The 12,097-nt window shown below is 44.9% G+C and overlaps 1 protein-coding gene across 8 annotated transcripts in view; it reads right to left on the bottom strand.

The window, feature by feature from the left end:
• The window catches only part of LOC101692945 (S-adenosyl-L-methionine-dependent tRNA 4-demethylwyosine synthase TYW1), a 201,127-nt gene that overhangs the window by 159,529 nt on the left and 29,501 nt on the right, over window positions 1-12,097 (bottom strand). For all 8 annotated transcript variants that reach the window (XM_045074911.1, XM_045074908.1, XM_045074913.1 and 5 more), the window contains 2 exons: window positions 9,897-10,011; window positions 5,492-5,544 (listed from right to left, as the gene is read on the bottom strand). In XM_045074911.1, the coding sequence (XP_044930846.1) occupies window positions 5,492-5,544; window positions 9,897-10,011 (168 nt within the window). The remainder of the gene's footprint in view (window positions 1-5,491; window positions 5,545-9,896; window positions 10,012-12,097) is intronic.

Genomic DNA, 12,097 nt, shown 5'->3' with positions numbered 1-12,097 from the left:
CTGAGATCATGACCTGAGCCGAAGGCAGCAGCTTAACCCACTGAGCCACCCAGGCGCCCTGAGAACACTCTCTTTAGTGCAAAACTTTCTCCAAGAAATTTCAACATTTTGAAAAACCGTGGCATAGAAAATAATGCAGTTTTCTAATATTTAAGTCACCAGCAAAACACCTGCATCTGTGTTATCTGTAGGGTCACTGACAGATGCATTACAGGAGAGACGCAAGATGGTCTTGGTAGACTTAGCACCAAATATTAAATAACAGACGCGTGAAATGCAGGATTCTCACGAATCAAAGCTGTTTTAAAATGATGACGGTCATCTTACACATTGTTAGTTTCTATGGCATAAGGCCAGGTATCTATCTTGCAATAATTATTTGAAATTAAACTTATTTGAGGGGGGGGGTGCCGGCCATTTTAAAATCTTACTCTGAGCCTGTCACCAGAGGTCCAGCACTGTCTTCTCGGCCACTCTTACTACATTTTCTGCTTCCAGCTCATCCTCTTCCTACTGACTCTTGAAGGATTTTGTTACAAACTGGACACAGGCTGTGGCTCTCGACAAGATGTGGAATTTCAAGGCAGGAATTTTCTATGACAGTTTGCCTCCGCTCCTCCCAAATGACAACACAGAAAACTTTTCTTTCTCAACACTCACAAATGAGATACCACTCATTCACAGGTACATCTACATTTTTCATTTTTCTAATTTGATAGTCTACAATTGATGGGTATGCAGCCCTATTTCGATTAGGGTCATTTTCCTCTCTCTGTTATTATACCTAAATAATTCTGGCTTGCTGTTACCTCTTATACAGAATAACCTCTGTTTCTCTCTCTTCACTCTTAACTCGTCCATTATAAGCAGGTAGAAGTAGCTCCTATTTTACTATGCCTTCTAACAAAGTAGTGCCTAAGCATCTTGTAAGAAATACAAACTATTTTAATATAAAGTACTTCCTTTTCTCTGTCCTTACATCACAGCTAGAACAGAACACTGACTTTTTTAATTACGTACATGAAATTATATTTGTAAATCTGTGAATTTAATCTAGAATAGTAAAAGGGAATTATAAAACACTGGTTATAAGCAGAAAGCACTGAGTCTGACATTACTGAAAATCACTGGATTGGAAGAGACAAATACTGGATGTTAAAAGGGTTTAAAAAAAGAAAAAAGACAGTTGCACACAAGGATATGCTGAATGACAGAGAGTGTCGGAAGTGTCACCAGAATGTTCCTGCCCCTAAGGGTGAAGGCAGAAAAGCAGCAATGAAAAAAGGTAGAAGAGTTTCTCAAATATTCATAGGCAGTAGCACAGGACTAAGGAGCAGACAGCACTAAAAACGGCTCAGAGGAATGCTGAGAAGATAGAATATTCCGAAACACAGAGGCTAGGGCAGCAGGCTCCTTATTAAGAAGGGCCATCAACGCACTGAGGCACCAAGCAAAGGTCACATATGGACTATGACATCGAGGGCAGGGCCATTCAGGAGAGAGGGGAAGACAAAAGGTTGCTTCCCCGCCAGGTACAAGATGAGGCAGGAGTCACAGGACACACAGAAAGGCAAAGTAAAAGACAGACTTCAGGAGGCAGTAGTGTGAACTGAGGGTAGAAATTTTTAAGAACAGGAATAGAGAACATAAAAAGCCAAGCATGCCTGGAGAAGAAAGTCTGGTTTTATTCAAAATGGCCAGGTGTGGGCTAACCAAAACCGCAAGCATAGATCTCTGTGGGCAATACTCTTTATGGGGACAAGCCAGGTTGAGAGAAGGCCCGGAAGACGGCAGTGGAGGTCCTGCGACACCGGAAGCCCTGCTACCGGAGGCCTACAGCAACTCCGCTCCGGGCGACGCGGCCGCCAGCAGCAGTGGGAGAGTTAAACCATACGTGAGATGAAGAACAAGTATCCTGGGGCACTTGGGTGGCTCAGTCGGTTAGGCGACCACCTTCAGATCAGGTCCATGATTCCAGGGTCCTGGGATGAAGCCCAGCACGCACCGGACTCCCTGCACGGTGGAGAGTCGGCACCCCACTGCCCTTCCCCTGCTCATGCTCTCACACTCTTTCTCGCTCTCTCTCAAATAAAATAAAACCTTAGGAAAAAAAAAAGCAAACTAGCATCCAGAAGACATAAACGACTCTTACAGCCCAACAATATGAAGGCAAAGAACCTAACGTTAAAATGGTCAGGGATCCGAACAGACACTTCTCCGAAGAAGATTCCCAAATGTCCAATAAGTACACAAACAGTCAACGACGTTTGTCCTTAAGGGAAAAGCAAATGCAAATCAAAATCACGGGGGGTAACAACTTCACACCCACGAGGACGACTACACTCAAAAAGAGGGAAAAGAACAAACGTTAGCAGGTTGGGGAGAAACTGGGACCCTCGCACAGTGCCGGTGGGAATATAAAATATAATGGTACAGCCACTTTGGAAAATAGTTTTGCAGTCCCTCAAACGATTTAAACATAGTAACCATGACCCACAAATCCCACTCGTAGGTATATAACCAAAGCACAAAAAAACACGTCCACATAAAAACTTGTACATATAATGATGTTCACAGAAGCATCATTCATAATATCCAAAAAGTGGAAGCAAACCAAACGTCCACCAACGGACGGACAACACCAAAATGGGTGATAGCTATACACAGACTATTACCGACCATAAAAAGGAACGGAATACCGATATATATTATCACACGCATGCACCCTGAAAACATGATGCTAAATGGGAGAAGCCAGACAGAGAAGGCCACGTAATGTGCGAACGTCCAGGTGAGGGGAATTTATGAAGACAGAAGGAGACTGGTGGGGCTTTAAGGCTGGGAGAAGGTAGAATGAAGACAGACGGTTACTGGGTGCACGAGTTCTTCCAGACGGTTCTAAAGTCAGACAGTGATACTATTTGCACAGCCCCGTGAATATACTAAAACCCATTCAACTGTGCACTTTAAATGCGGGAGCTGTATGACAGGTAAATTATATTTCAATAAAGCTGTTTAAAAATGTCATCTTTCGGGACGCCTGGGTGGCTCAGTTGGTTGGACGACTGCCTTCGGCTCAGGTCATGATCCTGGAGTCCTGGAATCGAGTCCCGCATCAGACTCCCAGCTCCATGGGGAGTCTGCTTCTCTCTCTGACCTTCTCCTCGTTCATGCTCTCTCCCACTGTCTCTCTCTCAAGTAAATAAATAAAATCTTTAAAAAAAAAAAAAATGTCATCTTTCTTGGACCCATGGGATTTGAATTTATGGAAGTGACTGAGTGCCAGCCAACCTGGAAAGGCCACTGCCAACGAAAGGAGACACTGCTTACATCTCTCAAGACAAGGGGGCACCCACACCACCCAGGGTGACAGAGAAGCAGCAGGTTTGCTCAGGAGGCAGAGAGAGGACAGAGGGGAAAGCCGAGGCCAGAACTTTTACTGGGGTTTCTGTGGAAAGGCAAGCCAGGACAGGGTAAACAATGCAGGACTGGCTTATTTGAATAATTCAGGTGCCTGTCTCTCCTCCTCCTGTACCTGGCCCTGGGATAATGCAGCACAGGGAAAATACTGGCCTGGTGTGTGAGTCAGATAAGGAGGTAACTGAAGGCTGAAGATTCCGGACTGGGTGATTTGCACATGAAAGGCATACGTCAGGAAGGCTGTTGGGATCTTTAGGAATTAGCTGGCCCTGGGAGGGACAGTTTCTCCCCAGGTCGGTAAGGCCCCCAAAAGCCGGAGCACGGAGGATACACAAAATAAGAAAATATAGTTAATCTAACTGGCCCTGTGACGAACGGATGCCAAAGAGACAAACACAGAATCCGAGGAGATAGAATAAATGCACACAACAGAAATTCACAGGGTGATTCTAGAATTTATATGGAAACGCAAAAGACCCAGAGGGGTGGAAACTATATTGGAAATTAAAAAACAAAACAAAAACAAAAACAGGACAGAGAACTTACACTGCGTAATTTCAGATTTATTACAAAGCCACAGTTATTAAGACAATGTGGTATTACCAAAGAATAGACAAAGACACCAATGACCAGAATAAGGAGCCCAGAAATGGGGCTACCCATAGACAATGACTGATATTTTACAAAGGCCCAAAGTAATGCAATGGTTAAAGGACATTCTTTTCAATATCCGCATGGGGGCAGGTAAAGGAGTGAGTCTTGACCTGTGTCCCACGCCACTCATAAAAATCAATTCAAGGTGAAATCAAAGACCTAAAACATAGTTTAAATTATATAAGAAGCTTCCACAAAACAAACAAACAAACAAAAAAAAGACACAGTATCTCTGTGACTTTGAAGTTGGCAAAGATTCCTTAATATATAAAAAACACTAAACAAACAAAAAACTAAAAGAAACAAAATGTACTAACCATTAAAAAAAAAAGACAAATTGGACTTTATTCAAATTTAAGACTTCAAAAGATACCACTTGGGAGATGTAGAAAGGGAGCTGCAGATTAGGAGAAAGTGTTCACAGTGCATATTGGAGGAAACGACTCATTTCCACAACAGGAAGGACTCCTACAAATCAACAATATGATGTTAAACAACCCAATTCGGACAACAGACACTTCACAAATAGAACAGCCCAAGTGCACATGAAAAAAGGCACACCTCGTCATCAGTAGTCGCCTGCAACATGCAAATTAAAGACACACGGATAGCACTTTACGCTCACTAGAATGGCTAAAATTAAAAAGACTTTCAATACCACAGGCTGGTGAGATCATGTTCCAACTGGAACTTTCAGAAATTGCCAATCCAAGTATGAAACAGGACAGCCACACTGAAGATAGATTGGGAGTTTCTTACAAAGGTAAAATATATACCTACCCTACGACCTAGCAGTCCCCACTTTGGGGTGTGGACCCAAAGGAAACCAAAATATATGTTCGTAACAAAGTGTTGCATAAGAGGGATCATGGCGGTTTTAGTCCTAATAGCCAAACACTGAAAGCAAGCCACTGCCTTTCAACAAATTAGACACTGTGGTACTTCCACATTATTGAACAGTACCCAGCAATAAAAACGGATAAATCACTGACATGTACTACAACACGGACGACCCTCAGAAACATTACGTTGAGTTTAAAAATCCACTTGCCAAAAAATACACATTATGATTCCATTCGTATGAAATTCTAGAACAGGCAAAACCAAACAAGCGACAGCAACTAGAACAACCGTTCCTGGCTGTGGGGGGCGCTGCTGGCTAGACATGGACACGGTGAACTTACCAGGGTGAGGACATGGCCTGTACATATCTTAATTTGGGTGGTGGAGAAGGGTTTTTTTTTTTTTTTTTTTTTTTAACATCCATCAATATGAGCTGAACTCATTTAGCAAATTTGTTCAAAATCATTACATTAAACGTAAATCATTCTTTAAAATGGTAAAATTCATTGGCTGCGTATCATAGCCGTACTAAAGTTGCATCAAACAGAAATAACATTGAAATAAAAATAAATACCTTTGTCCATCTACAAAGCTTCACCCCGGAGTGGCTCCCAATCAACTGATACCCTAAACAGAAAAACAAAGAACACAACATTGAATTGATTCAAAGCCTCATATTAAAAGGTGATTAGAAACCTGTAACAAAATCATTTTTCTTTCCTTAAGTGATGGCAGGCAACAACCCAGTGGCAAAAAACAGGTTTAAAGGTTTACTTCACCAAGATGATCAAATACCTTAAAATGTATATGCATCTAATAACACAAACTGGAAATACATAAGGAAACAAGAGGCTAATCCAAAATCATAGAAACTTTTCACATCTTTCAGTATCTAAGAAATCCCACAGACAAAAACTCACATGAGTTCTAAGACCTAAACAACACAGTGAAGGTGACAAAGAACACAGAGTACTACACGTGACACCTACAAAATGTACGTGCTTTCGGAGGACTCAGGGCAACTTTCTTAAAAACAAATACAAGGGGCGCCTGGGTGGCTCAGTGGGTTAAGCCGCTGCCTTCGGCTCAGGTCATGATCTCAGGGTCCTGGGATCGAGTCCCGCATCGGGCTCTCTGCTCAGCAGGGAGCCTGCTTCCCCCTCTCTCTCTGTCTGCCTCTCTGCCTACTTGTGATCTCTGTCAAATAAGTAAATAAAATCTTTAAAAACAAACAAATACAAAAAACACATGCTGGGCCGTAAAGCAAAAGCAAGAACAACAGACTGGGGAACTCGCAACCGTAATCTTTGAAAAACGATGAAGAATCAGACGGCCAAAAGAAGACCGAAATAAGGAAACACTGCCCCAAGAAGTGGAAGGTAAAATTCCAGGACCCATAACCTAACATGAATTCTTAGCACCACTCCATAACCCAGCATTTAGAATTCGTGAGCCACGGAAGACATAAAAAGCGTGGAAAAGCCATGCCAACGTGATCACATTTCCTTTTGTAATGAACCAGAAGAGCAAACAAGTAGAACATTCTGATTTCAGGAAGCATTTAACAAAGTTTCTCACAAGGTTTCAAGTAACAAGCCACAATCAGGAGTCTCTTACACAAAAAGACTCTTGACCTGCAGACGAATGAGGCAAAAGGAGAACTCTAGTCCGGATGGTGGCATCAGTGGCTCCGTGGCTGGTCGAACACCCATATTCACAGGTGAGGACTCACGGAACAATGTCAGCGTGGACCACAGGTCTCTAGCGGCAACATTACACGGCTTTGTCCTTTCCCTCTCCCATGTGCACGTAAACACCCCGCACATCAACAAGGCTCTCCGCATCTATCTGAAGAGAGAACTGAGTCCAACGGAGCGAGAAAGCTCAGACGCAGAATGAGCATTTAAAAGATTCCCGGAGAAAATTCTAGTTCTTCTTTTGGGTTTCTACATTGTATGTTCCTGAGACCATCGTCACAGAAATCACGGTCTGTTACGTTAGTTGTTCATATTCTCCTTTCCCAAGGAACACAGGGTTGTACAAAATGTTCATTTAGACATTTATGAAGAAGACCGCAGAGTACAGGACGGACAGACCTGTGGCCGACCACCAGGCCAAGATAAGCCAAGGGTCTGCAGTCGCTAAAAACCACAGTGCACAGCTCTGTTCTAACCAAGATCAAGTGACAGAGGATTTACTCTCCCGCCTGAAATGCCAAAAATGGGACAAAATATAGGAACCAACAGTTTCCAAGACATGAAACATCAGGCAACAAGGGACAGTAATAGGGAGACGCGAAACACACAAGATGAGCCCTACCGTTCCCAGAGCTTACTGCCTTGCAAGTTTCCAGGTCATGCCGCGGGAAGGGGCAATCCGAGAACAGCTCAGTACTCTCTGAGGCGAGGACATGAAAGCCAAGAGTCCGGGGAGCCCGCATGGCTCGAGTTTGCAGAATGGAGTACCAGAGAGTCAAGAGCTGCAGAGATTCAACCCAGGAATCTGCAGAGGATTCCCAGAAATATCTAGCTGAGGACTGCCTGGTGCAATAGTGAGAGAAAAACTCCTGGAGAATTGGAAAGGATCACCTGAAAGGCCTAGAGGTATGCCTGGCACTCAGGTGGCTGGGAACTGTCCCTGGTCGTACCAGTCGGAAGCTTAAGAGTCACAAGGCACTGATGCCCCGATTATCAGAAGTAATTAGCCATATAGTGGGTAAGCTCTGGTCTCACTTGACAAGTCATAAAAGCCAGATTAAAAGGTTCAAACTGTTTCCAAGTAACTGCTCTTCATTTTAGAACTAAGCTTAAGGATGGGATTACAAAATTATGGGAATACAAAAATATCTAGCACCCAATAAGGTAACATTAGATCTGGCGTGCCATCGGAGATTACCAAGCATGCAACAGGACCGATGAAGAAATAACCCAGCAACTAAACTGATCCAGAAATGACACAGGGGTGAGAAGTACATTGCAACAGTTGTTACTTATAACCTGTAGGCTCAAAAAGTTAAGTAGAGACATGGAGACATAAAAAGACCCCAACTCAACTTCCACCGATGAAGACTATAAACCCGGAAGCTGAAAAACGCACTAGATAGAATTAACGGAAGAGCAGACATCAGAGAAAAAAGATTACTACATCAGACCCGAAGACACAGCAACAGAAGCTACATGTAAGCAAAAATGAAAGCTAGAAGAGAAAAAAGAATTTTAAATGAAAAGAGTATCAGTGAGCTATAGGTCAGATTCATGAAACTGAAGTCCCCACGGAAGAGGAGAGGGAGGCAGTGACAGGAAAATATTTGAAGAAATAATGGCCAAAAATTGTCCATTTGATTAAAACTATAAAATCCACAGAATCAGGAAGCTCAACAAATCCCAAGTAAAAGCAACATGAAGAAAACTACGTTGAAACACATTGTAACTGAATTGCTCAGAATCAGTAGTTAAGAGAAGATCTTAGAGGTGGCCCAAGGGTGAAAACATCCCATCGACGGAACAAATGAGAGACGGAACGCAAGCTTCATCGGAGGCAGCGGGCGCAAGCTGACACCTAGAATGCGCCCAGAGAGACTAAGGCGTCAATCGACAATTCCACACCCATCAAACAACAGCCTTCAAAAGTGAAGGCAAAATAAAGCCTCCTTCAGAGACACCAAAGCTGAAATCATTAATCACCAAAAAACCCACATGACACAAAATGCCAAAGGAAGCCCATCAGGCAGGAAGAAGCGCTGCCGGGCACCAGAGTGGTACCTACCTGAGCCGGCTATGTAAGACTGTTACTAATCGTTTTAATCAACTCAATAAATTTACATAAATAATTATGTAAGACTGTTACTAATTATTTTAATTTAATTGAATCAATGACTGACTATTCAAACCAAAATAACAGCGTAGTGTAGGTTTATAACACACGTGAAAGTAAAACACGTAGCAATTGCTTAGAGGCTGGCAAAGGGGCAAGAGATGTTATTCCTGAAGCCGCTTCTCCCGCAGGAAGCGGTGTATCATCTCAAAGATACACTGGGACAGATACAGAGACACAGTGTAAAACCGCCAACCACCACCAAATGACAAGACAGTGTAACCAATGAGCCAACAAGGACATAAAACCGAATCATAAAAAAGTAAGGTAAGGAAGGCGGAAAGCAGGAAGGAAGGAAATCAAAGAACACATGAAACAAGTAGAAAACAGACAGCTAGAGGAAAGATTTGAACCTATCATAAAATCACTCTAAATAGTAAATAATCGCAACATCCTTATTAAAAAGCATATCACATATACCTGTTATATATACAAGCACAGACATCATACAAATACATATACACATGACCTGAATACTCCTGTCTGTCTCCTCTAATAGGCCGATGGCTCCTTGAAGGGGATACTGTATGTTTGTCTGCATTGCCACAACCATTACACACAAGCTTCTCAATAAATACAGAAAGACTCGAGTGAGGGGAGGAAATGAGTCCACTGACTCCCAACGGACCACTCTTTCTTCTACAGGAAATCAAAACTATTACTTGATCTCAAGCTATAGCCTCCTTAGTAAGTGACGACCACAGAACCCCAGACATATGCTACAGAAAACACTTCTAATCGATCCAGCCTCGTAGCAACACGAGCTCTTTCCTGCATTTAATAACTTCCACTTAATAAACGACAATACCTGGAGAAGCCCGCCACGGCATCTTCCGTCCGCATACCCGAGCCGCACTGGCGCTAACAACCCAATAAGCCAAGCAGAGGGGAAACGTGCTGGCCCAGCGGGCCACGCACCAGTGATCCGTGGGAAAAGAGGGGGCTCCCTCGACAGTTGCACAGTGACACAGCCGCTGGGCTGATCCCAGAAGGGCCTCCTAACCCTTCTTCCCCCGTGGCAGTCCCAATTTAGGCTTCCTCGTCTAGGTATGAAATCGGAAGGCTGCGAGGGTCGTCCTGGGACCGCACCGCCCGAGGATCCGCACCTTGTCTAGTGAGGGCTTCCCGGAGAGCCGGGGTTATCATCGCTCTTCGTTCGCCGGGGCCGTTCTTCCCTGAGCTCCGGAGCAAGCCGCTCTTCTCTTGCTGCTCCTTCTCTCTCTGCAGGAAAATTAAAAGAACACGTCAGCACGGGCAAGGGCACGAGAATAAGAGCACAGCACTCACGACCACACGGCGGCGAGGACCGAGCCCTCGCGAACCCCGGCCCCCAGGCCCGGGCTCCTCCAAAGAGACCATGTTCCCCATCAGATGGCGATCGAAGAACTGCCTGCCTCATTTTTCCCTCTTCTTTCCAGAAAAGTAACTGCGCACTCAAACACAGCAAGACGAGGTGACCTTGACAGCGTCTCTGGGGTCACTGCACGGCAAGTTCCTAGAACTCCCCATAACCACACGAGAAGGGCCGGGAGGCAGCAGTATCTGCTCTCCAAAACCTCTGTCTCCACAAAACATCACCAGCTTGTCTGCGTACCCTTCAGGCCACATCAATCCAAAGCTGGACTCAGAGCTCCAGAGACACCCACTTGTGGTTAAAAAGACACACTCTGACCCCTATTAAATGCAGACTCCTAAAACGGTGGTCACGGAGTACGATCCACGTCCCACTACTAGAGAAGATGTCCAGGAGAAAATATGAGGGTAACTATTGCATTTCAACCATTTACACCAAAATTTAGGAAAGCAATCAGAGGCCATGATGAAAGATCTTGAGCATTCAGGACATTCACCCTTCTCTGTCTCTGCGGCAGTTCGGTCCCCTGCCTTCCGCACGCAGCAGTGACTCTTTACTTCTGAAAAGAAGGGCAGTGGTTCAGAACAGTCCCCGGGAAGGGCAAAGCACCATTCCAATCCTAATTCTAATCTCCCGGGTGCGGACACTGTTCACTGTTCGCCCAGAATACAATAACGTAACGGACATACGCATGTACGGCGGCTACACAGCCTAAGCCGAAGTAAGTGAAAATTCCACAGCCGGCCAACCTTGATTCCTCCCTCCCCCGGACGCCCCCCTGGACAATGAGTGACCAGTTCTGAAGCTTCACTTCCCACAGACTGGCGCAGTCCATCCACAGGGCCCTGGTCTCTCGGAAGGACAGGACAACTGTGAAAGCGAGCCCGTCTCCCGGTCTCCAACCTGTCACTCCCCCACACCCCCCACACCTGCCCGGAGAGAACAGGCACGTCCTCTCCAAGCTGCTGCTTCCCGACAAGCAAAGAGGAAAGCTGCTTATAAGCTAACTTCCTAGGCATTTAGGAAAATGACTCTAAGTAAGTGGAAAGTCCTTTAAAAACAGACAGGACTATATTAATCTTACATAATCTTGGGAGCAAAAGTGGTACTAATTCCTTTTTAAAAAAGAAGATCCGAGCAATATCAGCTGATTCATTTCCATACTGTCATCCCCGAAACCGCGGTACCATCCCAACTGTCAACCAGGAAATAAACAAGCCAAAAAAACGAGTCATCCGGTAAAGATTTGAAGGTAAATCCCACCTAGCCAGCTGCCAAACAGGTGTTTTGCCACAAACAAGATTTTTATTACCAAAGTACACAGACTTTCTTCTGGGAGAAAAAATCTGTTTCGATCCGTTTATTTTATCGATCCTTGCTTTACCATCCAGTGACTCCCTCCCTCAGCAGGCCACGCAGAAGCCGACCCAGGCTCTCCGGAGAGCTCGTTCTCCCATACCGGCAGCTGGCTCAGGCCCGGGGCCCTGCCGGCCAGGGCGGCACGCAGCCCACGTCTGGCCCAACAGAGGAATGCCTCAGAGCTGGAGCGCAGCGACTCCTAGCTCGAGCAATGCCCGTCTCACTTCTCTCCATAAGGATCCTAGACCTGGCAACTTTCAAAACTAAAAACTCTCCTTCGGGTACTGAAACTAAAACTCCTTCCGCTGCGATTGAACCCCACTTCTGCGGGGTCCTATTTCTTTAAGAAAGGAAGCCCCGCGGGCGCCTGCGTGTGCCAGTCCTTATGCGTCTGCCCTGCACTGGCCTGGGCTCCCTGCTCAGCGGGGGACCTGCTTCTCCCTCTGCCTCTGCTGCTTCCCCTGCTTGTGCTATTTCTCTGTCTTCCTAACAAATAAATCTTCTGTAAGAAAAAAAAAAAAAAGTATTCCAGAACTCACTGTAACAGTGCTCCTGGCTACAAAGGCATGGGTAAGACAGGTTGGTTTAAAGGCG

This window comes from Mustela putorius, unplaced genomic scaffold, assembly GCF_011764305.1.
Source record: "Mustela putorius furo isolate JIRA1106 unplaced genomic scaffold, ASM1176430v1.1 tig00000139_pilon_pilon_pilon, whole genome shotgun sequence".
Classification (NCBI taxonomy): Eukaryota; Metazoa; Chordata; class Mammalia; order Carnivora; family Mustelidae; genus Mustela; species Mustela putorius.
Note: the sequence above shows the minus strand (reverse complement) of the source record. Positions and strands in the feature narration are given on the sequence as shown.